Genomic DNA, 27,348 nt, shown 5'->3' with positions numbered 1-27,348 from the left:
TGAATTGAATTGAATTGAATTGAATGCAAAGCAAAACTGGTGTACCTAAACTATTGGTCAGGCAGGTGCTCCAGTCTACATGTGTTTTGTGGAGAATTTCATCTTTGTGGCATTTGATCACATCCTTCAGGTTATACTACAGTGAGAGCTTGATCCGCATTGCTGGTAATAAGTCGGACTTGTTTCAGGTGGGTGTTGGACCCCACCAGTGCAGCCCTTTGTCACCGATTCTGTTCAGAATTTTTATGGACAGAATTTATAAGTGTAGCCAAGTGGCCTCAGAAGCTCATCTTTGCATTTTGCAGATGATATGTTGCTGTTGGCTTCATTAGTTAGTGGTCTCCAGCTTGCACTGGAGTGGTTCGCAGCCAAATGTTTGCGGCCATGGTCCTCAGCTGGAGAAGTGTGAAGTGCCCACACAGGATCAGGGACAAGTTGTTGTCCCAGGTGGAGGAGTTTCAGATCTATTTATCTATACTATTTAATATATCTCAGCAGCTGTTTGCCATATTTTAAACACACACGTTATTTGAGTTAAACAGGTAAAGTTAATCAGGTGTTCACTGCGCCCGAGAATGACAAGAATGTTTTACATTGGGCTGACGTCACCGCCGGCGTGACGCCGTTCAGCACTGAGGTGGATAAACCGCTCGAGCGCACACACAAGGAGCCCGTACTGCAGGCTCTCTGGACAGAGTTTGCTCCTACTTTACTGCGGCTGCGGGGGAGACCTACGGACCGCGGAAAAGGTCAGAAAGTCGATACAAATTTAGTGTTATCCTAAAAGCTGACGGTTAATTTTTGACAGAAGACACGTTTTACTTTGAACTAAATGAATGCTGCGAGAGAGTCCCAAAAGTGACGATACGGTTTAACATACTGCTTGCGCACGAACGCACATTGCAGGGCTGGTTTGTGTTTGGGGATTTTAAGGTTACGACTCTCCTGAGTGGTGGTCTATAATTTAGGCTGTATACTGTTCCCCAGGGAATTTCATCTCTTTTTAAAATTTCTATTTATAGTCTGTCAGTATTCTTTTTTCTATTAACGACAAATCCCACGAGAAAGACCCAGACAAGGAATAATCCTTCCAACAAGTGTTTGTTGTGTGGGTTTTTCAACTATATTCCTCTGTGGAGTCTACTTCCTGTGTTTTCCTGATGTTTACTTTAACTTGGTGTCATAGAAATATTTAATTAGAGCACCGAAAAATGATGGCAACAAATATTCCAAAAACTATACTTTGTCTTTTCCAGTAAAGTTTGATAAAAGTACAAAGTACATGTTTTCGGAACTACTGAGATATTTTTAAAAAGGGCAAGCTATTATTTATGATGTGTTTTGTTCTTTGCTAAAATTAACTGCAATATTTTGCCACGGTTATTAAACATTTTAGGCCTACATTTAATAGGGTTGTATGTATATAGTGGGTGAATAGCGTTTAATGGTTCCTCCAGTATGTAAATTATAATATTTAAATATAACATCTAAATCTAAATGTTGTACATAAATGTTAAATGATAAGGCCTAAATTTAAACTTGGTTGCTGCTTGGTGCAACTAATTATCTAGCTTATATCATAGAGTTTTAAAACAGGTTCAATCCTGTATTCTTTTTAATGGCCAGCAGGGAGTGACTCCTCTGGTTGTAAAAGTACTTCTGGTTTTATGGAAGTCTAGGAGAAAATAACCCTCAGCTCTTTTGTTCTGTGACTTAAGTAAACTGATGAGTATAAAGGCTTTATTCATAATGAATAAAACATGAAATTCATCTATTAAATTTTGGTAATTTCAAGACTCAATGGTAAGCTAATTGGACAATGACTTGTAAATCACAAGTTGTTAGCCACTGAATGGGAGGGTTCACACTCAGATCCACCCTCTGCTCTGGTCTGCATCTGTTTAATAATAATAAAAAAAACTACAACTACCTTGTATGTTTTCTGTGTCTAATATGCAAATTTACATGTGACTTGAGAAACTTCACATTTTTAAGTAATGTCTCCTTCTGCATGTGGCAAAACGTTGCAAGTTGTGCTAATAAAACACAGTATCTATATTTGGACTTGGCAGGATCCGTTGGACAATCAGGAGAAGAGAAGGAGCACGGTCTGCAGATAAACCATTGTCTTCAACTCAGCAAGCCTGGAGGGTCTCCTTGTCCAGGAGAGTGCTGCTGCAGCATTTTTCTTCTAACAAAGGAGAGAGGAACTGTAGCTGATTTGCAGCCATGCACTGCTTAAGAACTACAGTTGTAAGGCTTTGGCCTTTAACAGCTGTAAAGATGGCCCAAAGCCTTTCAACACGCCTGGCAGTCGAAGGGGGCTTAAGGACGTTTCAGCCCGTGAGGCACCTAAATGCACCTCTAGCCTCTGAACCCTTTCTTAATGGCACCAGCTCTAACTACATGGAGGAAATGTACTACGCATGGCTGGAGAATCCAAAAAGTGTGCACAAGGTACAGGACATCTTTAGGTCTGTGTTTGATGTTGTTGTCATTTCTGCAATTATATGTGCTTAAAATATGAAACTGCCTTCAGGGGCATACTCATACATGCATGTAAAACCAACCAAGTGATATATATATATATATATATATATATATATATATATATATATATATATATGGACAGGTAATCTGCCGCCCTAAAATGCAGGCTCCATAGACATTATTGGTAATTAATAAACAGCCAAGTTGCGTGGTGTGAGGCCAAGGCATGATTGTGATTAACCAATAAATGACACAGCTTTTCAAGGATACCTACTTAATTTGTATAAAGGCTGGTGCTGGGAGTGAGTACAAATGGAAAATAATGATAAGTTCATTAATAATAACTACTAAATATGTAAGAAAATAAAGAAAGAAAGAAAGCTGAAAAAAATAAGCAAAAAATAATTTAAAAAAATAAGTAAATTAAAGAAAATATCAGTTCTATATTAATTTCTAAAATATAACTTGTATATATCTTTATTATTATTGTTTGTGGTGGATTTGATGGCACAGGTATTTTCTATTTTTGTATTGCTATTTATTTATTATAGTTTCAGTGTTTCACAAGGTTAATATTGCTAAGTAATTTCTGTCATCTCATTGTGGAGATTTGTCTCCTCTAGCTGGCAGCAAATATAAGCAGAAATTTTTTTCCTTGCTGACAAATTTTAAAAAGGCACTTTTTTTGTGGGATATGAAGCTTGTTGTCTGTGGAACGACTGAGGGGACAAGGTTAGTCCTGAAGGCAGTGCTTCTCCTCAGATTTAGTGTAGTTTTAACCAGAGCAGTTCTCTATGTATTGCCTTGGAGAACACAAAGTCACAAACACTAAAATGAGGGAACAGAAATCTCTGTGCAGAGATAGCATGAAAGACAGTGACCTTAAAGTTGTTCACTGATACTCACTCTGTAGGTCACTCTGAGTGCCCTTGCACCTACTTTCTGGGGGCCTGAGTACATCAAATTGTTGTCAGTGGTGACAGATAAACATGAACATCAAGTCACAAAATTGTCCACAGTTGTCCTTCCTGACATGTTGCACAGTGACAATCCACTGCAGACACCTTATCATTACTGGAAATACTGGAAGTTAGGTGACAAAGTTGCCTGAATAGTGTGCAGGAGGCAGGACACATGACAATTACACATTCAATGTAAATTCACTGAACAACTGCACTATTCTCACTTAGGCCATTCTCAGTGGAATTTATGGTCCTGCAAATGTGTCTGTCATTGTACATGTTTACGTTCCAACAGCAAGCTGATAGGTGCTTTCACTCACCGCAGATGTGCTCTTGTGCGTACACCCCCGCTGAACCATAAATTTTAGATATCACACAGACTTTGCACCAGGTGATAACTTCCAGTTTGAACAATGAAGTGCAACAAACTGCAGTTCCTGGAATGGCCACTTGAAGCTTTCTCCAGACGTTAGTCAATTTACATAGACTTCTATGCTAACATGCCCAACTGAACAACATTAAAAGTCATATTTACAGCCTGGTTCAAAAAAAAAAAAAAAGGTCTGTATGGATAGTTTCCCCCTTCATAAAAACTGTATAGTTGGTGAGTTTTTTTTAATAGCTCATTCATTTGGATTAAGGTTTAATGTTAGGGACATTGCCAAAACAGGTCTGCGGGGGTGAGGCAGTTGTAGCCTATGGCTGTCTGCTAAACCTCACCATTGCCAAATGATAAATTCTGCAGTGAGGTGCAAACTGTCCTAAAGTTTGTACTTCACTTTTGGTGGGTAATATTGTAGTTACTTAGCACTTATAAGCAGACAGAATATATGTGGCTGTGTCTGAACCGATCGTTTCTGGACTTGCTTGGTAGCCTTAGCTGTCACCCCACCTTTTCTTCCAAAGGTAGTCATTCAAACTCCAAACAAACAATATAGCAGTGGCCAAAATGTCTACACTGACAGTTCTAGTCTCATCTAAGACTCTGGCACCTGTAGATAAGTGTCAGAAAATGGATGTATCGATGGAGGGGCTTCAAGGGGCGGAGTTGCTAGACGGCAGAAGAATGATTATACCGGAAACCTACAAGTATCTGGATATACCACAGGCCAAGGGGAACCACGAAAAAAGTACACAAAGGTCAACCAGATAAGATAAATTCCTAAGATGAGTTGCTCCGAGAGTGCCTCAGGCAGCAGTCTTTGTCCAAAAGAGAGCAGTCCAAGGAACAGCTAAGATACTGCACAGAACCTTCAAACTCTCAGGCCTCTGGTAGAGGATCTGAGCTTAAGGGAATTTGCAATCTGCAGAGTTTACAGCTGACATAGCTGTAAAATGCTGTTTCATTATCTGTAATATTGTGCATCACTCAGAAAGGCCATTTTCTGAATTTAGAGATATTTTAAAGTATATTTTAATTTGTGAGTGACATAATCACAATTATGTCACTCACATTTGATTTGGTTGTTTACTGGGATGCTTTATGCGAACCTTTTGTGTCTAAAAATGGTTTTTACCAGATGGCTTTTAATTTTTTTTTTTTAAATAAACATGACATTCATTTATCTATATATGTATCTATATCTACATATAAATTATTTTTCTTATTGGGTCTCATAGTATGTTGAATGGTAAGCTTATTTGTATAGACTTCCTAAAAGTCAAAACGTATTGTCACCACATGCTAAGGCAGCACAGTGCAGTGATTGCTGCCTCATAGCAATGGGGTACTGTGGCAATATCAAAGGCAATATCACTGTGTTTATTAGAACTAGTCATAAAGTCATAAATGAGTCAAAAAAGAGGATTCCACCTGTAAGGCCAAAAGCTTATGAAAAATGGGGTTTCTTTTGATGCTTTGTTGTTGTTGCACAAACACTCAATAATGATCTCCCAAGTGGCCTCAGCCATGCATCAGCTGTGACAATTTTTAAATCTAAGCTGAAAACATGCCTTTTTGTCAAGCATTTGGCAACTGTTAACCTCTAAACCTGTGGATGGATTAATTCTTATGTAGCACTTTTCTACAACACATTTGAATTCATTCATTCACGCATCATACAAGCACTTTTTTTCCCAACATTTAAGTGCTTTATATCTACCATTCACACTTGGGGTTCAATATCTTGCTCAGGGATACTTTGGCATGCTGACTGGAGCAGCCAGCAATTGAACCACCAACCTTGGGATTAGTAGATGATCTGCCTTACCTCTTTAGCCACAGCCACCCCGATGAAGGACGGTTGTTGTTTAATGCATGTAGTGTAAATATGTGTGCAGGGAGTTCATTTTTTATTGTAAAGCACTTTGGTTTTAAATGGGTAATATAAATAAAATGTAATTACTCTCTGAACAAGAAGCTGAATGATTTCAAGGAACACCACATAGTCATGGATAATGCTGTTTTCCAATCTGGTAAAGTGTTGGAGCTGCTGTGTTTAAGGCTTTCTTTTGGTGGGTCAAGATGAAGAGCCTTAGCTTTATAGTCAATAAGCAGATAAACATTGTTGAATGGATTAATCTGGAATGCTTGGACACAGATGCTCACAGTGTGGACTAGTCAGAAAAATGGTCAGATAAACATTGTGTGCTGATTGTGGAAGCTTGGGATGGCTTTTTGATACCAGACTGAGCAAACACTGATGAAAATACTTTGCTATTTTGGAGTTGTTGTTTTTTTGTTTTTCTTATCACTTTTAAGCCATTATTAAGTAAAAAGGAGCTTTGTAGCAGATCTCTGTTATGCATTTACTTTGCTGCCAGGTGTAAACATCCGTAAGTGTTACAGTACTGTGATAAAAATGTTATGTCACTCTGTGACTGTCTAATGGTTAATCTATGTTACCATGGTTGTGTCCGCTTGCGGATGCATTTGTTTACACAGAGGGGTTTTCAACCACCGCAGACATTGCTCAACATGTATGATGCTGTGCGTCTATCAAATGCTGATCACTATCGCTCCCTTTGCTGTTCTGGAGTGGTAGTGGAGTTCACTGGGAATGGCACAAGTGCAAAAAACCATCAAAACCATCAAAGATTGTATGAAAAGTACAGACAGTGGCTGCAGTGGACACTTTCCAATGTTTTCAACACTTGGTTTCCCTTCAGCCCTTTGCATGTTATAACTACGCTCTTCTTCATGGCTGCCTGATGGACCAACAACAGCAAAAGAAAGAGCAGCCCACAGACCAATTATACATCATATTTTTGACACTGTCCCCACACTGTCTGCAGGTAGATGGGCAGTCCGTGGCTGGTTTCAGACAGCCAGTAGAATACCAATGAGCTACCGCTGAACCATAATTTCCCCATAAGCTGATCTTATAAGCTTCTCACAGCCAGATAGATACTTAGATATAATGTCAACATCATGCAGGGATGGCAATGGTAGTGGATCGGCAGCTGCCCTCAGATGATGAATGATTTTTGAATAGAATAGAATAGAATAGAATAGAATAGAATGCCTTTATTGTCATTATACAGGATGTACAATGAGATTGGAGGGCCACTCCTGTTCAGTGCCATGTAACAGAAAATCAAACTCTCTAAAATGAAAATAGAAATATTATAAAAATATTATAATCTAGTATAATCAATGTGATCAAGAGATATACAGAAAATAAACAATGTGTAAAATATACAAAAAATAGAATGTATAAAATATATACATACATACCTACATTGGTGCATCTGTACATTGTAGGAAAGTAAATGCGTGTATACATATAATAATGAAGATGATGAATATTGCACTTGGTGAATGAATATTGCACTAGTGAATGAATACTGGATATTACACAATATAGGAGTGATAGATATTGTTCAGTATGAATAATCTAATATTGCACAGAGATGTGGGTGTTACACAGTTACAGTGGGTGAGTGTGTTAGTTCAGGGTGGTGATTGCTCTGGCGAAGAAACTGTTCTTGAGTCTGTTTGTTCTGGCTTTGATGCACCTGTAGCGCCTGCCAGAGGGCAGCAGGTCAAACAGGTCAAAGCCAGGGTGTGAGCTGCCCTTGATGATGTTCCTGGCTCTGCTGATGCAGCGGGAGGTGTAGATGTCCATCAGGGAGGGGAGAGGGCAGCCAACGATTCTTTGTGCTGTCTTGACTACCCACACGCTCTGATCACCTTGCCAGGTACTCCGTCTGGTCCGGCAGCCTTCCTGGGGTTCACTGCCAGGAGCACGCGCCGTACCTCATGCTCCTGGATGGTGAGTGGGGTGCAGCCTGGTGGGGGGGGCAGGACTGGAGCAGATGGGTGGTCCTGAGGCATCTCAAAGCGAGCAAAGAAACAGTTAAGTTCCTCTGCTAGTGACACACTCAGGTCTCCTGCAGTCACATCACAGCCTCTGAAGTTTGTGATGTTCTGAATGCCCTGCCACACCTCCCGTGTGTTATTGCTGGACAGATGGGACTCTATTTTCCTCCTGTAGTCCGTTTTGGCTTTTTTAATTCCTCTTTTCAGGTCAGCTCGAGCAGCACTGTACAGAGCTCTGTCGCCTGACCTGAAGGCAGCATCACGGGTTTTGAGGAGTGAACGGACCTGGCTGTTCATCCAGGGTTTCTGGTTAGGGAAAACCCGGATGTTTTTGCTAACAGTCACGTTTCCGATACAGAACTTAATGTAGTCCAGTACCGTCCCTGTGAATGTTTCTAGGTCCTCGTGTTCGAATAAGTCCCAGTCTGTGTATGCAAAGCAGTCCTGTAGGTCAGAGAGTGCGTTTTCAGGCCAGGTTGTAATGGTTTTTACAGTAGGCCTGGCTCTCCGTCTGAGGGGGGTGTATGCTGGGGTGAGCAGCAGGGAAAGATGGTCGGACTGGCCGAGGTGGGGGAGGGGTTTGGCTCTGTAAGCGTGCTTAATGTTGGAGTAAACATGGTCAAGAGTGTTTGTGTGACAATGGGATAAACATGGGAGCCTGGGGGGATTTGGGGGGGGGGGGGGGGGGGGGGGTATTTAAGAGACCAGGGGCCAGATAAACCAGTAAAAATGTGGCAAAACGCAAAGGCAGAAAAATGCATTCCAGGGTTTTGCCATTATTCCACTCTATTGAAAGGCTCCCCCTCCACTGAGGAACACCATAGCACTTATTAGCCTTCTGTTTGCATTTAGCCATTTTACACATTTGAAAACCATCCATCCATTTTCTTCTACTTACCCGGTGCCAGGATGTGGAGGCAGCAGCCTATGCAGAAAAACCCAGACCTCCCTCTCCCCAGCTACCTCCTCCAGATTATCTGGGGAATCATTGAGGTGTTCCAAAGCCAGCCAAGAGATGCAATCTCCCCAGCATGTCCTAGGTCTACCCCAGGGCCTCCTCCTGGTAGGACATGCCTCACCAGTGAGGCATCCAGGGGGCATCCTAGTCAGATGTCCACACTGTAAACCCGGATAAGTTGAATCTACTTAAATAAACCAAGGTAACTCGTTGCCTTAAATTTTTTAAGTAATGAGCATCAGTTGAATAAGTGCAGTGGACTATCTTCAATGTACTTGAGGTCCTTTTGGAATGGAATGAAAGATTTAAGTTGAATGTACTAATGTCAGAGTTTCAGTAACTGAAGATACTTAGTTTAAGCAATCACCTCTCCCCTTAGTCGTGAACAAGACCCAGAGATACTTAAACTCCTCCACCTGGCACAGCAACTCGTCACTGAGCAGGAGTGGGCACGCCACCCTTTTCTGGCTGAAGACCATGGCCTCAGACTTGGAGGTGCTAATTCTAATTCTATGTTTGAACATAGTGTTCATTATGGAGAAACTGTGATTTACACAGAAGTCCAGTAACAGAACACCATTTGGGTTCACATCTGGCAGGCCATTCCCCCCAATCACATCTCTCCAAATCTCATTTGCCCACATGAGTGTTGAAGTCTCCCAGTAGCACAACAGAGTCACCTCACTTAGCAACTCCAAGAAGGTCGGGTACTCTGAACTTCAGAGTCAGGACAGATTCCCAGGCCCAAAGACACAGAGAAGCCATCCTCTCATCCACCGGTGAAAACGCCACTGCACACCGGTGTCTAGACTCCGAGTGGTCCTGTCCTAAATCCTAAATCACCTCTGGGATTCCATTGTGCCATGATGGGTCATCGGAGTCTAACTGCCAAATCCACTAATTAATTTCACTATCTCAATAAATCATACTACATTCTTCCAAATTATCCATCCTTACTGAACTGTTTCTGTGCAGTTTGGCTAGCTCAAGGTACTCCTGTGTTCCCCAGGGAGAGAAAAGAATGAGACACAACACAGATGGAGAAAGATGTAAAAAAGACAGGAGAGGAGAGGAGGAATAGTGATTACTTTTAAAGATAATGACTGCTCAGAGACATTTGATAAACTGGATATTTAAAGTTTATTCATTTTATTTATTAGACAGCAGCTCTATTCCTGATGTACTGCTGAAGTGGTTTTTTCATATTGTGAAATGTTGTGCAAAACAAATGTAAGTATAACAGTTTGTGTTATTTAGTTGAGTGCCTGGGTAGTGTGATGGTCTGTGGCCTGTTGACTTGCCATAAGTGATGGAATCATGAATTCTGTTCTGTACCAGAAAATCCTGATGGAGAAAGTCCGGCCACCAATTCGTGCCCTGAAGCTCAAGTACACTCAGGTTATTCAGTGGGTCAATGATCCAAAACACACCAACAAGTCCTCCTCTGAAAGGCTTAAAAATAAGGGGTGGGTGGGAAGTGTTCTAGTCAAAGTCTAGACAGTTCTGATTGAGAAGCTTTGGCATGACCTTAAACAGACCATTCATGATTGAAAACCCTCCAATGTGGCTGAATTAAAAGAATTCTGCAAAGAAAAGTGAGCCAAAATTCCTCCACAGTGCTGTGAAAGACTTGCTCCTAGTTATTGCAAATGCTTGATTGCAGCTCTTGCTGCTAATGGTGGCACAACCAGTTATTAGATTTAGGGAGCAATTACTTTTTCACAAAGGGCTAGGTAGGTTTGGATAGCTTTTTTCCCCTCAATAAATGAAATCATTATACTTTTTTTAAGTTCCATCATTTGCATGTAAAATCACAGTTTGAACCTCAAGTTAGTTGACATGACAATTAGAACACCATCTAAGAAGAATGACGATCTCTCCCTAGAGAAGAAGAGAAAAGGAAAAGCGGGTCTGTTGGTCTCATTTTCTGAAATCACTAATATAAGAAAACCATAATGTAGCACGGTGACATGGTGGTTAGCACTGCTGCCTCACAGCTGGAATGACATCTAGAAGGTCTGGGTTCGATTCCACCTTGGCCCGAGCCTCTCTCTGTGTGGAGTTTGCATGTTCTCCCCGTGTCTGCGTGGGTTTCCTCTGGGTACTCCGGTTTCCTCCCACAGTCCAAAGACATGCATTACTGGGGTTAGGTCAATTGGTCACTCTAAATTACCCATAGGTGTGAATGTGAGCGTGAATGGTTGTCTGTCTCTCTGTGTTGGCCCTGCAACAGGCTGGCAACCTGTACAGGGTGTACCCTGCCTCTCGCCTTATGGCAGCTGGGATAGGCTCCAGCCCCCCCACAACCCTTAACAGGACAAGCATAAGAGGATGGATGTGTAGCATATGAAAATGAAAAATGTGGTAAAAGTCATTAGATGTTTTCTTATATGTGAAATTATTCCTAATTTCTTTCTTTCTCTGGAAAGCATGAGTAATATACTTCTTTATTTTTGTTTTTTGTTTTTTTTTTGGGGGGGGGGTGCATATGTGTTTCTACAACTGAGACCTTCAAAGTTAATTCTAATGATATCAGTGTTACATTTGATCATAATTTTTATAACTAAAATGGATTAGCACAACACACACACACACACACACACACACACACACACACACACACACACACACACACACACACACACACACACACACACACACACACACGTGATAATGAATCCTAACCACTCAAGTGCAGTTGTTTTCAAAAGTGCTCTGTAGATAAGAGTGACTTGATTAAATCGTGCTTAGAAATCATGGTTTAACAAACCTACACTGGTGAGAGGCTATCTATTCATGTGACCCAGTAGGCATATTGTTGAGTAAACTGTCTCTTTTTTATTCTTGATGCAGTCCTGGGATACATTTTTCCGTAATGCCAGTGCCGGGGCTCCACCTGGTGCAGCCTATCAGAGCCTGCCATCCCTCAGTAGGACTCCCGAAAGACTGAACAGTGTTCAGGCAGTGGTGGGGACTCAACCCAATGTGGAGAAGCTTGTGGAGGATCATCTGGCAGTACATTCACTTATTCGAGCATATCAGGTAAACTACAACCACACCTATGCTGTTACTGTCACACAGATTTTTTTCTCCTGTTATTGTATTGAGTTAGGGTTTCTCTTTTGTTCTATGTTAGCTTCTAGCAGTGACACGGACTATACTATATTGTCAAAAGTATTTGCTTGTTTGCCTTCACATGTATATGAATTTGAGTGACATCCCATTCTTAATCCATAGATTTTAATATGATGTCAGCCCACTCTTTTGAACTATAACAAAGGGTGGGCAGGGGGAAGGCTTTCCACAAGGTGCAGGAGGTTTGGCTCACAGTATAAATGTAATTCAATTCAATTCAATTCAATTCAATTCAATTCAATTTGTATAGCGCCAAATCACAACAAACAGTCGCCTCAAGGTGCTTTCAGTCTGGTTGGTGGAAAAGTGGAGTTTCCTTTTAGCATCTTCTTCCATGGCAAAAAATATACCTGTATTATAATCCCGAAATGATTAATTCCTATGTATCACTTTATATAATCAAAGTATTTTGAAGTAGTCCTTAACTAAAAAGCAGGTGTATTATCCTTCAGCTTATTTGTTCCCAGACAGGCTCCGGTAGCTCTGCACCCTGCTGGCAGTGACTTTGATGTTAATGTGTGTTAATGTAATTGGTGTTCTGGCAACATAGCTACATTCATGATGCTAATGAAGTCTTTGCAACACTAAAGGCAGACACCGAGGAGACAATAAAGACGTTCACACATATACTTGAGGTGGTAGTGACACACATTTCCAGCCACTTCATTTATGTCTGCAAGTTTAAATTTCACAGCACAAATCAATACCACACTAAAAAACAAAACATCTGCATCCAAAACTTAACAAATGTATTTACACTACTGCTCAAACATTAATGACTACCCAAAAAACTTTTAGCATTTTTTTTAATGAGAACTTTACTTCATCAAATGAATTGCAAAAAGGGCAGCACTGTGGCATGATGGTTTGCACTGTTGTCTCACAGCAAGAAGGTCAAATAAACCAAATGGCCAGGAAGTTTGCATGGAGTTCTGTACTGTATATGCTCTCCCTGTGTCTGTGTGGGTTCTCTCCAGGTACTCCAGCTTTTTCCCACAATTCAATGACATGCAGTTAGTGGGGTTAAGTTAACTGGTGATTCTAAATTGCCCATAGGTGTGAATGGTTCAATTCAATTCAATTCACTTTGGTGGCTCCTAAAAACAGAGTGACCATTCTTTGTGTTCATAAGGATCAGCCCCTTGAATTGTGGGAAAAAGACATTATGGGTAAAATAACACTTGTTTCACATGTTTTCAGCTTTCATGTATGACAGCTGCTTTAAAAAATAAACTTTGTCGTATTTCAAATCAAAAAGGAGAATATGAAAAAAAAAGGAAATTAACTCTTAGACTGTAGAGGACCAAAGCTGCCAGGATGAAAAATTATTAATTGACTCAATACAGGAAACATGTCAATAAATACATAAAAAAATATTAAAAATAAAGTCTAATATAAATAATTAACAAGATTATGGATATTTTAATTTGGTGATTATTTACCTACCTTTGAATTTCCCCCATTAATTTATGTTATCATTGGTGTTCTATTTTATATATAAATATTTACTTACTCATGTTAAGAATGAAAAGTACTTCATAAATAATTTGGGGTAAATAAAAAGGGAGAATAACAAATGAAGAAAAACAAATGAATGAGATAGCTGACATAGAAGCATTATAATTCCAATTTTCATCAGTGCACCAAAAACCATCATGGACACTGAAAAAACATCCCATACATTAAATCTCAACTTCTTGTAATTAGCACAACAGTTTCTTCTGTTTAATCTTAACAAAGTTTCTTCTAATCCACTTTCACACAAATATTTAGCCTAATAAAGCTTACCCAACTGACAAACAACCAAAAGCTGTCAGTAATTAAAGACAACCATGTCACAAGCATCTGATGGTTTATTCAGACCGGAGGCGTGCTCTGTCCAACACTGCTTTATGTTTGTTTGATACCTTTGGCCTACATTCTGAGACTGATGTTTAAGGAACTTGTCATCACAACATTACATCAGTGAAATATGTTGCCTGACCTGTTGAACAATCTATATGCATGCATTGAGCCGTGTTCCCCTGTGTGTAGGTACGAGGGCATCACATAGCCAAGCTGGACCCCCTGGACATTAGCTGTGTAAACTTTGATGACGCCCCCTGTACTGTTGGTTTCCAGAATGTTGGTGAGAAAATTTATCTAATCAAATTTTTCCTTTTCCTTTTTGTACTTTATGTCATGATATATTTGATCTCTTTGTTTGTCCCAGTGGTTTAGTTTCTTTTTTTTTTTGCTTGTTCTTTTATCACAGGACACACAAAATTGCTCCACTCCCCACCTTCACCGACCCATTTCACCCCTTCAGTTTTTCTCTTTATCAATGTGACACTCCCACTTCCTTATCTTTAAGCCTCCCACCTCTTTTTTTTTTTACTGTCACAGGCCAACTGTTCCTCTGCTGTGTGAGTAGAATACTGTAGTTTAAAGGTCACCTGCCTGATATTATTACTAACTAGCTTAGAAGAGCATGGAGCACATGAGAGTGGACCATTTCATAGAAATGCTAAGTACTCTCAACCTTGAAAACCTTTATCATAGTTTCATTACACTGTCAATACTACCTAAGGATTTATTGCACTCACTTTCATAATGACCCAGCGTGGAGTTAGAAACACCCAGCTGTCTCCACTCTACTAAAATGACTTGTCTACTTATTTGTTGATGGAAATCACTTTAAGAAACCCAGATATAGGAAGAGTCTGACTGTGAAAAATGTTAGAATTAGGTTTAGATTAGGCTTAGAGTAAGGGTTTGGCACTTAGCTGTGATGATTAAACTTTAAGAGGCTGGGAACGCATTAATGTTAGTCAATGTCTTCACAAAGATAGCCAAACAAACATGCTTGTGTGTGTATGTGTATCCTTCCCCTCTACACGCAGAGTGGAACAGGCAGCAACATTTGTAGTGGAGACCCAACATATGAGAAACACTCATCTAAATGACTTTTATCTTGGCATTAACATCCTGATTAGGATAAAATATCCTGTGCAAATGTCTATCACATCAACAACTAGGAAATAATGATAATAAACAAAATTTAAAAAACAAAAAGAAAAAAGGAAATGACCTGACTATGCTGCCTGTTTACCCATGGTAACAAGATAACTAAATTTGTGGGGTAAGAAGCTGTCTGGAGGACTGAGCTAAAACCACACTATTAACATGTTATGTTTATGGATGTTTGTGTTATCCTGTGTTAGAAAACTGCTTGTCCTCATTGGGTGGCATCAGCAGATGTTATGCATATGGCATCTTGACAGTGTTGCAGTCTGAAGCTAAATTAAGGCTGGACATGAACCTCACAGCAAAGTTGAACATCAGATGTCACAGTTTAGAAAATAAATGAAAAAGCACAAGACAAAAGGAGGCAGATATAGTCATGGTGCATTCATGGTACAAAGAAAGTGCAGCTTCTGTCAAGTCTAAGGTTTTACATGTCGTGACATATTAAAAATCATCTGGTCCTTACCAGGTCTTAAAATTAGGTAAAAAGCCTATCCCTCAAATAATTCATGTATTTAGACATTTTATTAATAGAAGAACAGTTTGGTAATTATTTACTCAAGTTAATAACTGTAGATTGTGTTGCTTATTAGAGAGAATAAGTCATTAATAAATGGTGACAGGTTTTTGACTAAGATATGTCAAACAAGACAGAACTAGTTAAACTACAGGTGGATGTCAGGTGACATCTTGGTGACCTAAGTGCTGATTTGATCGATTTGCAAAGCTCTTTGCAAAAAATGCCGAAAAAATTGGCAGTTTATGCCACTTATAATTTAGTCTTTTAATCGTTCATTAAACCAAGTTAAATGAAGTCTTGTGTCTTCTTCCGCTCCTTCAGAATATGCAGTGAATCAAGTGGTGGTTTCAGAGCTGTTGTGGCTGTTGACAGGTTGCAAAACTGTCAGTGTGTGAGGATGCAGGCGTTGCCATTTTACGCACAGTAGAGCTTTGAAAAAAGGTGCAGCCTCACAGAGCTGTTAGCATGACTGTAGATTATTATTGTTGTTCATTTTTATTTATTTGACTGTTCAGAAAAGAGATTTTGGGCTCTGGACATTTAATGGTAGTCACCAGTGAGTATTCAAATCTTCAGCGAGCTGAGGAAGAAGTTAGAAGCGGTCTCTTACTTTTTTCTCTCCCAAGTGGTAAGAAAAAAGCCTCCATCTGGGTGCTGCAGCCCAATGAATGGTGCAAAGGGAGAGTCTATGAAAAGTCACTAAATCTAAAGACAAAGTTACTAAGTTAGCAACTGTCAGGTGAACAGAAATGTGATGATCACTACTGTGAGTGAAAATGATGTCAGGTTCACAAGCTGAGAACATTAAGTTCCACCCTAATCAGCCCAGGTCCACTTAGAACTAGTTTATTATTCAGTACTCGAGTGTGAAAATCCATCACAGGTCTGTGAACATGTGTATCCTGTAACACAACATTTTGTTTTCCACAGTACACAACAAATAATACAAAAACAGAGTAAATTTGAACTTCTCAGTTTTGTTGCAGTACTGTAAAGCATTAAAACAAGTTGGAAAGTGTGTGTGTGTACATGTGTTTGCTGTAGTGTGCTATGCGTGCTTGCAGCAAATTTACATTGTGCGTAATGAAAAGACTGGACCTTTAAGTTCAAAAACAGGGGATTGTTATGATGTGTTAACAGCAACATTATTCAGTGTCATAGAGTCCTGAGGTTCACAGAGGTTGGTCAGCATCAGTAGGTACTCACCCATGTTCTACATTTGTGCGTTAGTATCAAAGGGTTTTGCAGGCTTCTGTGGGGATAGTAACGAAGTTCTCTTTGAAAGTGATTCCCCATGATTTATCATTAGCTTATTAACTAAGGCTAATTAATATAATGTTGTAGTTGTTGTTCTGTTGACACTGCTTGGAAAGAAGATGTGGTTGTTGGTTCCTGGCAGCCTTTGCTCAGTAGCCAATGACGTCAAGCATGACTTTTATAGTGTTATTGGAGTCTGCTTCCATAAAATGTTACTATGATTAGATTACAGGCTGACACTACTTGATTACGTTACACCATCAAAGAAAACAAGTGTATGTTTCTAAGTGCAAGGCGGTTCAGAAGGGGAGAAAAGTCTAAAGATCTCTTATGTAACATGCTGACTCTGATTTATTTGACTGAAAATCCCCCTTGATCAGCAGAACACCCTGCACTAATTTGCTGACAGAGATGTACAAACAAACATAGATACAACAGGTTGCTCTGCACTTTGTCTCTCCAGTATTGCCTTGTCTCTGTTTGGTGTGAACCAGGACATCACATGCTTAGATAAACACAAGCTACCCTGTGGTGTCTCAGACTGTTCCTCCTCACTGTTTTGGCATTGACCAGTAAACCTAAACTCATGCTAAACTTAAGCTAGTTTCATCCTTAAGCTTCTCATTGTGTCTTGTTTCATGAATTATAGATTGGAGCTTTGAGAAAGAAGGATGAAAACGTATTTTTAAAACTACTTGTGAATGTGTGAGTGCATAACAGGCCAGCTAAACATAATAAAATAAAATAAGAGAGTTATGTATTGTCTGTAAAATTTGTACCAAATTTTCTAATTAGTTCCTGGCAACATCAGAGGAAATATTAGTAAATTACAGACCCATAAACCCAACCTAAATGAAAAGTTAATATTACATAATCACCACAGTCCCGGGGTTTAAACCATGGATGCTGGTATTAAGAGATGACTTGACTGATCTTGTTTGACAAGTTAATTCAGAGCCTCGGGGTTTTGAAAAAGAAAGTTCAACCATTTTGAGAATGTAATCAGTTGAGCTTTGATTCTGGAGCTGCCGTAAGAGAGCTTTGGTCCCTCGAGGAATTAAAGGATAGAAATAGAGATTTAAAATTTGATGATAAATGTTCCTTTGAGGAGTACTTGACTGATTTAATCCACTGAGGTCAAACTGCCTTTGCTGCTTGTGAGATTATGTAAAGAAAACTGCATGATGTGAAAAATGGAAATATCTTGTTCTGTTCAGGGTACATATCCTGTTTTGGTCTGTCATTCCCAAATTACTCAACTTTGTAGAAGTCCTCTCCATAACTGCTGTAATGGAATTGCTTTACTATTAAAATACTCCAAGAGCCACCAACACTACAAATTTATTAAAGGAAATGCAATTATTACCACTAACCTGTTTATATTCATGTTTTGTTAGCTTGCAGCCATCATCTCTGCCTATGCTTTTTCCTTCTCTGCATTATTTTTCAGTGCTGGAGGCTGCCATTGGTTGTGTCACATCAGTGTCACAGTCCCAGATATTTTGTGTGATGAAGGGCTGAAAGAAAGATTTTCATTTTCATTGTTTACACTGCAGGCATTTATGGGCTGGCTGAAAGTGACTTGGACAAGGTGTTCCGGCTTCCCACCACCACCTTCATTGGTGGGAATGAAAGTGCTCTGCCACTTAGAGAGATCATACACCGGCTTGAGGTAAAGATTTTATATACACACACACAATCATTCTGCCCTTGAAGAAGAACAGCACAAAGAAATCATTAAAAGCCCCAAATTACCATGACATTCAAAATGCGTGTATGCATAATGAATCACTATACACACTTTATTAGAACACCTGTCATAAAAACAAGAAAATGCAAATATTGTAGAAATCTGTCAAAATCTTGTTAAAGACAAAAATGACATGTTGTGTGTTTTTATACCTAACTTTGAATCAGCACACTGGACATCACTGAGAAGTCAGAACTTAATTTAAACATTCAAAAACTAAGTAAACTAAGTAAATAACAACTGGAATTCATGATCTTAATCAAAATTTCTTTATTATCAATACTGTTAATTTAGGCCGCTGTGACATAAACCTTACATTGTTACTAATTTTTTGAGCAGTGTGCATACACTGCTCAAAAAACATTAAAGGACCACTTTGAAAACACATTAGGTCTCAATGTGAAAAAATTTATGCTGGATGTGTATACTTATATGGACTGAGTAATATGTTAGGAATGAAAGGATTTGATTGGAAATGAGGGCTGAAAACTCAAAATGGTACTCGGTAGTTTGTACGTCCATGTTTTGTTTACTTGCAGCCTTCTTCTCTCTTTTCTGACACATGGCAGCACATAGGTGCATTAGCATTACCTTCATATCAGCGGTATAGTGTAAAACCAGTGGCAGGAAATTAGAACCTATTTATAAACAAACAGTTCTACAGTGCCGCAGGTTATTAAAATAAATGCCAACAATTGCAAATTTATTTTATAACAATGTGAAATCTAAAATTTATAAGATCAAAATGAAAAAATCTGCATAACTCAGCAAGACGCAGCTCCTGGTAATAATTAAGCACAAGCCCACATGAGCTGATGGTTTAGACCTCCTGCATTTTGAACAGGCACATCTTAAGTCGAGGTACTACTTAAGCTACTTTCAGCCTGCCTGTATTTGTTGTCTCTACAAGCCACTTTGCAATGCATCTCTATCCAGCTCCTGCTTTTCATGTGTCTTCATCATCATTGTCACTAACTTCAGTGATGAAGACTTCGTCAGTCATTGATGCATTCGCAAGTCCTCAGTTGGAAAAAGGTGCCCACTCTGGATCAGGGATAAGTTGATGAAGTGGAAGAGTTTAAGTAACTCAGGATCTTGTTCAGGAGTGAGGGAAGAGGAGAGCAGGAGACTGACTGATTGATTATTGGGTAGCTGCAGTCATCGTGGAGAAGAGAGAGCTGAGCATAAAAGCAAAGCTGTTGATTTACCAGTCAATCCAAATTCCTACTCTCACCAATGATCATAAGCTTTGTGTACTGACTGAAAGAACGAGATCACAGAAAGAAGCAACGGAATTAAAGGGTGAGGTGTTCTGGGCATGTTGTACCGGGAGAAGGCCCAGACCCAGGACATGCTTGAGAGATTATGTTGCTCAGATAGCCTTGGAATGCCTCAATGTTCCCCCAGATAAGCTAGAGCAGGGCTCTTCAACTCCAGGCCTCGAGAGCCCCTGTCCTGCAGGTTTGTCTCTGCTTCAACACACCTGAGTAAAATATAGAAGTCATTAGCAGGACTTCAGAGCTTGACTGCATACTGAGGAGGCAGTTCAGCTATTTGATTCAGGTGTGTTGGATCAGGGACACATCTAAAACCTGCAGGACACCGGCTCTCGAGGCCTGGAGTTGAAGAGCCCTGAGCTAGAGGAAGTGGGTGGGGAGAGGGAGGTCTGGGTTTCTCTGCATAGGCTGCTGACCCGGGCCCGGATAAGCGGAAGAAGATGGATGGATGGATGGATGGATGGATGGATGGATTGAGAAGCAGGAATACACCGATCCAGCTTGTTTAATACCCAAAGCCAAGAGAGTGATTCTTTATGTGTAATGCAGCATTAGGCTTGACTTACACATTGCTTTCTTAACTTTGTAAAGTAAAATGTGACCAAAAAAAATTAAAGAATATTTATAAATTGGTATTCATTAGAAATGACACATGAACATATGCAATGCTTGCCTTAAATTTTTTGCACACTGAGGGCACTTTCTAATAGGAAACTCTCTCTGATCCTCCGAATCAACACAAACTGACTTTTTTCTGTCTTCTAGATGGCCTACTGTCAACATATCGGTGTAGAGTTTATGTTTATTAATGACATGGAACAGTGTCAATGGATCAGACAGAAGTTTGAGACCCCAGGAGTCATGCAGTGCACTCTGGAGGAGAAGAGGATCCTGCTAGCCAGAATGATCCAGTCAACCAGGTCTGTCTGCATTTCTTCACATTCTCAGCATACCTCAGGCAATTTCTGAGTCTCATGGAAGGATAATGTTCTGGGCCACAATGTAAAACAGCACCACCAACTTCTTGCAGGTTTGAGGAATTTCTCCAAAGGAAGTGGTCTTCAGAGAAGCGCTTTGGCCTGGAAGGGTGTGAGTCACTCATCCCAGCCCTGAAGACCATCATCGACAAATCCAGTCAGAGCGGAGTGGAGAGTGTAATCATGGGAATGCCGCACAGGTGCCATGGCCTTGCAACTTTCATATTATCATAACATGTCTGAGTGTGGTTGTCAAATATGCACAAGCTAAATGTATTTCCTGACTTACATGTCAGTCTTATCATGATATTGCAATTACCAGACCCAAGAAGCGGACGCAGACCACTAATAAAAGTTTATTTAATTTAATTCAATTCAGTTTTATTTATATAGTGCGAAATCACAACAAACAGTCACCTCAAAAGACCCTACAATAATAAGAGAAAACCCCAACAATCAAATGACTTGGCTTGGCTAAAGTAAAGCTTTAAGTCTAATCTTAAAAATAGAGAGGGTGTCTGTCTCCTGAATCCAAACTGGGAGCTGTTTCCATAGAAGAAGGTCCTGAAAGCTGAAGGCTCTGCTTCCCATTCTACTTTTAAATACCCTAGGAAATGCAGTCTGAAAGTGAAGGGGTGATACTATGAGGTCTGTAATTTCATTATATGGGACATATAATGACAATAAAGCTATTCTATTAAGATAAGATAAACAACACTGGCTGCTGAATATAAATTGCTATTCCTGACCTGTTGTATGTAATGTGCTAATGCCAACCCACTTGGCATTAGCACATTACATATAAGATCAGTAAATTTAGGTCAGAGTAATGAGTAATACCACCAAATAAGCACCTCCTGTTGCTATTTTTAATTCACTTTTTTATATGAAGAAATATATTGATATAAAATTGAAACTGAATTTCTGTTATTATTGCGACCCATCTGCAGTACCTTTGGCCCACACTTTGGGGACCACTGAGGACTGTGTGTAGAAATATACTACAAGGGTCAAGTAACTGAATCTTCACTGATGTGTTTTTATTCCTCTTGTGTGTCTTCAGAGGCAGACTGAATGTACTGGCAAATGTGATCCGGAAGGAGCTGGAACAGATCTTTTGTCAATTTGACTCTAAGTTAGAGGCTACGGATGAGGTTTGAACATTACTTACTTAGATCCAGTCAAATTTGGAAAACAGATTTATTCAATTCAATTCAGTGTTATTTTAATTTATTAACAAACAGTTGCCTCAAGGGATTTATATTGTAAAGTAAAGATCATACAATAATTGCATATAATTACTAGATTCATACAATCAAATACAACCAAGACAGTGCTTACACCAACAATAGATATTATCAAACTATAAAATGTATTTAGGAGCATTTATAACTTTAAAATGCTTGACACTATTCAGATCAGGAAGCCCCTATTTTTTTCCAAATAGAAAGTTGATAACAACAACAACAACAACAGTAGGGGTCCACTAAGGTGGAGCCTCAGCTCCCCATGTGACACATACTGACAGCAAAGAGGTGGTGCAAACTGTAAAGCCAGGTCAGGTGAAAGATAACTTTTCTTGACTTGATAACAGCTATGCAGTCAAAGTGCAATTGAAAAACCCAATGAGACACATCAACTTTTCAACTGGTTCCATCCTCTGTTACTATGATTTACACAGCTGCACTGATTAGGTTAGCTGTTAAGAGCAAGCTAAACATCTGCTGTCATTATACTGTGCAACTGCTAATTAATGTGATCATAAATCTAGCAGATTAATGAATTACTGTAGATCAATAAAACCAGCAGATTATAAAATAATTAAAATTAGCCCCAGCTGCAATATTAAAGATGTGTAGGCTGACTCTGCTGAATAGCACATGTGCACATATGTTCCTAATTTGAAAAAAAAAAAAGAAATTAAAGATGCAAGTTTCTGCTTTTGTCTTTGCTCTTGGGGTGCTCCTAGGGTTCTGGTGATGTGAAATATCACTTGGGGATGTATCACAGGAGGATGAACCAGGTCAGCAACAAGTACATCACATTGTCTCTCATGGCAAACCCATCCCACTTGGAGGCTGTTGACCCAGTGGTGCAGGGAAAGACCAAAGCTGAGCAGTTCTACTGTGGAGACACTGAGGGGAAGAGAGTATGTTAATTTTTTTTGTGTACAATGTATGTGGAATACGTCTCAGTGGTTGGTTTCCAATATGTTTTTGGTGAATGATTTTGCAGGTGATGTCTATTCTCCTTCACGGCGATGCTGCATTTGCAGGTCAGGGTATTGTGTATGAAACGTTTCACCTGTCTGACCTGCCGTCCTACACCACACATGGTACCATACACGTGGTGGTCAACAACCAGGTATGCACTATTGTCTCTGAGTCTCTGAGCATATGGTTAGAGTAAAATATTTTTCAGCACGTTTATGGTATAGACAAGTAGTTCAACAAATAGATCACTTACCATAATGACTGACATAAAACTGTAACAGTTTTCCCCAAGTAAAACCAGGCTTCTAAGTTCTGGATGATTGAATACACACCGTATGCAGTGAACAGACCATAAAATACTGTGTATTCAACACTGTGTGAATTCCTGGTTTGAGTTGCACTGATTAAAATGAGCACAGTATGATAACTGTAGCTGTTAACTGGTTTTAATATACATGTATATTATTCTTGTCCACATAGATTGGTTTCACCACAGATCCCAGGATGGCTCGTTCATCTCCGTACCCGACAGATGTAGCTCGAGTGGTTAACGCACCTATCTTTCACGTTAATGCAGATGATCCAGAGGCTGTGATGTATGTCTGCAAAGTTGCAGCTGAATGGAGGAACACATTCCATAAGGATGTTGTTGTAGACCTGGTAAATATATTTCTTATTTTGTGAACTACCAGATAATCCTAAATGTAACAGTCTGGCAAAGAGAGACGTTATAATGGAAACAGGATTTAGTAATTGAAAGGCTGTAATGTAGGACTGTAAGCTGTGCTACAATATTTTGACATTGCGTTCTGTAGCAGACAACTTACATCCCTTCAATGGATAAAACAAACTGGAAATGGAATTTATTTAATTTAAAAAATATAGATTTGCAAATTTTGTGGGGGAGTTTGTGTGTGTGTGTGTGTGTGTGTGTGTGTGTGTGTGTGTGTGTGTGTGTGTGTGTGTGTGTGTGTGTGTGTGTGTTTGTTTGTGTGTGTGTGTGTGTGTTTGTGTGTGTGTGTGTGTGTGTGTGAGAGAGAGAGAGAGAGAGAGAGATCTATATCTCACGTATTGTAAAAGTGCATTACAGCTGAATTTGTTTCGGTCCACCACTAAATAGTCTTGTTAAATCACAGCTCGTACGCTGTCCATGGTCCTGAAATTAACTCATTATTTTATAAAGGAAATGTGTGTTTCTTTGTTTTTTAAGTTTATTACTGTAAATGCATTGATTTGGACAAAAACAAACAGCACCTTGAAACTATCAAACCAGTTCAAAACATCAAAATGAAAAGTGGGCTGCTCTGAAGACTTCTCGTCCCTGCTGTCCATCTGAGACCTGATTATTTTCAGTATAGGGTCCAAAGTCAATGTTGTCATCTTTTCATTCACTTCATTCTTCCAGACATTTTGCTTTGAACCGCGGGCTATGAAATTCCTGCCACAGAACCCACAATATGTTGAAAAGAACCCGACAAAAACTTGAAAAGTTGCAAGATGTTTTGCTGCTGCTGGTATTGCTTGAGTTCTTTTGGTTGGAGGTTCCAGTTCATGTCTGAGTTCACTGAGCAAATTTAGAATTCAGTGGCTTTGTGATCTATGTATTCATCTCATTTTTGTTTATCGCTCCAAATAAATTGACACAAGCGGAAATTTCTACTCTCAATAAAGAACTGAGTAAATGAAAGATGACCTTAATTTTCACATAAGGTCAGCATACAGGCTCAGATGGTTGATTGGAAGAACAAACATGAACATTTGCATATCCATATTCAGGTGTGTTACCGACGTAATGGCCATAATGAGATGGATGAGCCCATGTTCACACAGCCGCTAATGTACAAGCGCATCAAGAAGCAGAAAGGAGTCCTGCAGAAATATGCTGAAAAAGTCATTGCTGAAGGAGTTGTCACAACTCAGGAATACGAGGTAAAGTAACCTGCATGGCTGTTCTGTAGATCACAAGCATGCAAGTCGTTGGCAAAGATGTAGCAATATAATCTGACTTCCAAGCGAATGTGATTTTTATTCCTCTGTTTTAAATTCTGTGGCACATTTAACTTGAGCTTTCTCAGTCTTAAGTGCCGATAACTGTCAGGATATTATACTGAAGGAAAAAGCTTAGCTAATTCTTTTGGTGAGAAAAAAAACAGGCCTCATGTATCTGGAGTTGTTTTGTTTTTTTTATTTGGAGGGATGGCTGTGTTCTAGCAGCACCTCACTCTTCCATGTATAGAACATAGAACATAGCATGCACCAGGAGACATGACATTGATAAAGTCAGAAACAGCATGAAGGGTGGGTTGCAAATCAGCTTGTAGGTGCACAGCAACTCTGGAGAGACCGAAGCATATTGGATTTGTAGAAGGGTATTAGCCGAACCATCATGTTGGCAATCATTGAGATCAACTGATCTGCTGACATTGTGGCTGAGCTTGACTTTGTGACCCAACATACCATTACGCTTAATTTTATACACACAAATCTATTTGGAGTAGCTGTTAGTAGGCCTGGACAATATATATCTTCACACTTAAGAAAATGTGCATTTAATTTTGAGTAAGGAAACAGGAAGATCACTTCCTTTCTTATCCCTTAAACACAGCAGTAGATATGGGCACTTTACAGTTATTATAATTGAAAAATATGTTACATTTTTTCAACCAAACACTTTAAGACAGTACAGTTAGTAGATTAAAAATCACAAATGAGAATAAAGAGAAACACTCCACCATAGTTTTTTTTTCTCTCATTAGATACTCAGCCTGCATTGATCTCTTTCAGGAGGAAGTATCCAGATATGACAAAATCTGTGAGAAAGCGTACACTCGCTCCAAAGATGAAAAGATCCTACACATTAAGCACTGGCTGGACTCACCCTGGCCTGGTAAGATTATATGTTGTATAATCAATCATCAGTGGTGTGCGGTGACCTTCTATAAAATATATGTTTGTAGTAGCTGTGCTATGAGGACCACATTTCTCTGAAGAAAAAAAAACAGTTGTTCATGAGCTCAGAAAAACAGGCCTACATCTTGATTTATATTAAAATAATGTAATAACAAAAAATCAGCTGAATTAAAAGTTTTGAACAGTGTGTGATGTGGTTAATATCTACTGGGGAGATTAAAAATATTAATGACAAATGAAGGTGGAGTTTTGGCAAAAGGATCCCATCCAGTGATTTTTCATAGATGCTAATCTGAAAAGTGCTGGCTGGGCCTGTTCAACTTACCTGTTTAATTAGACCGAGAGCTGTTGTTCCCTCTCCATCGTCAGAACTTTCCTTGTTAATGCTCTAAAAGAGTTATTAACTTTTTCACACTCCATCTTCTCTATATTAATGTCAGTCAAAGTGCTTAGCTAGGGGAAACTCATGCGTTATGATGATAAATCACTGAGGCTCATTTACTGGCTAATGCTACCTGTATTTCCAACAAAGCAGAGATCATAAGTTATCTCAGAGAGCAGAGCCAGCAGCAGTTTGCTTCACACACCGATCTCCCATCACTTTACCATGAAAGACCAGAGGTTTATGCACAATGCGCATATGTAAACCACCAGGAAAAAAAGATGCTAGCCTCTCAGCTTGCCCAGCTCAAGTCACTGTTAATGGGAGACAGAAGATTGTAAAATGGAGACAGCTACAGTTTCCTAACAAGTACAAAACAAGGGGAAGTTTTCAGTGACAATAGCCAACTATGGCCACAAGATGGGAGTGACGTAAAGGATGGATGCAAACAGGCCAGCCTCTTTATGACAGCGCTGTCTGAGATGAAAGGAGAGAGATAGTTTTCCTTTGGTACATTTTAATTTATAATCTGTTTTTAGATTTGACAAGGCAAGCAATGCCACTGATCAAAATTCATTAGAGCAAAGGAACATAATCAGTACTGGTTTTTGATTCATCTTTTTGTATTTTTTCAAGTCATGAAGCCAAATAATTTCTGGGTTTTTTACTCTTCTGCTAGAAGAATATTATTGTTGGGCATTATTATATCAAATTATTAATCCAGAAAATAACCTACTTTGCACCATTAACATCCATTCCAGGGTGAAGTCTGGATATCCCATGCATGCCTGGACCTCTAATGCTTTTGTGTGTCTGTGTATTTAGGTTTTTTCACATTGGAGGGTCAGCCTAGAAGCATGAGCTGTCCTTCAACTGGCATCAGTGAACAAGAGCTCAGCCACATTGGCAACATTGCTGCTTCTGTCCCAGTGGAAGATTTCACTATACATGGAGGTGCCCTCATTTCTCATGTGTTGTTAATGAATATCCCCTGAATGTACTGTCAGGCTGTTTTAAACCTGGATTTTCTGCATTTGTGTTCATGTTGTAGGGTTGAGTCGTATCATAAAGGGACGTGCTAATATGGTGAGCCAGCGAGTGTGCGACTGGGCTCTTGGGGAGTATATGGCCTTTGGCTCTCTGCTCAAGGAGGGGATCCATGTACGTCTTAGTGGTCAGGATGTGGAGAGGGGCACGTTCAGGTAAGAAATAGGTACAGTGCCTATATAATTAGGTAACTCACTTCCTAA

At 39.5% G+C, this 27,348-nt stretch overlaps 1 protein-coding gene across 1 annotated transcript in view; it reads left to right on the top strand.

Moving 5' to 3' along the window:
- Nucleotides 1-630: 630 nt before the first annotated feature.
- ogdhb (oxoglutarate dehydrogenase b) overlaps nucleotides 631-27,348 on the top strand; it is a 31,788-nt gene continuing 5,070 nt past the window's right edge. Inside the window, exons 1-15 of the mRNA XM_030742659.1 lie at nucleotides 631-749; nucleotides 2,073-2,457; nucleotides 11,525-11,713; nucleotides 13,841-13,934; nucleotides 18,146-18,261; nucleotides 20,382-20,536; nucleotides 20,647-20,793; nucleotides 21,657-21,747; nucleotides 22,563-22,742; nucleotides 22,829-22,957; nucleotides 23,287-23,466; nucleotides 24,583-24,735; nucleotides 25,591-25,693; nucleotides 26,924-27,052; nucleotides 27,150-27,300. Coding sequence (XP_030598519.1) covers nucleotides 2,230-2,457; nucleotides 11,525-11,713; nucleotides 13,841-13,934; nucleotides 18,146-18,261; nucleotides 20,382-20,536; nucleotides 20,647-20,793; nucleotides 21,657-21,747; nucleotides 22,563-22,742; nucleotides 22,829-22,957; nucleotides 23,287-23,466; nucleotides 24,583-24,735; nucleotides 25,591-25,693; nucleotides 26,924-27,052; nucleotides 27,150-27,300 — 2,045 coding nt within the window. The 5' untranslated portion in view covers nucleotides 631-749; nucleotides 2,073-2,229. The remainder of the gene's footprint in view (nucleotides 750-2,072; nucleotides 2,458-11,524; nucleotides 11,714-13,840; nucleotides 13,935-18,145; nucleotides 18,262-20,381; nucleotides 20,537-20,646; nucleotides 20,794-21,656; nucleotides 21,748-22,562; nucleotides 22,743-22,828; nucleotides 22,958-23,286; nucleotides 23,467-24,582; nucleotides 24,736-25,590; nucleotides 25,694-26,923; nucleotides 27,053-27,149; nucleotides 27,301-27,348) is intronic.

Source organism: Archocentrus centrarchus, chromosome 12, assembly GCF_007364275.1.
Source record: "Archocentrus centrarchus isolate MPI-CPG fArcCen1 chromosome 12, fArcCen1, whole genome shotgun sequence".
NCBI lineage: Eukaryota > Metazoa > Chordata > Actinopteri > Cichliformes > Cichlidae > Archocentrus > Archocentrus centrarchus.
Note: the sequence above shows the minus strand (reverse complement) of the source record. Positions and strands in the feature narration are given on the sequence as shown.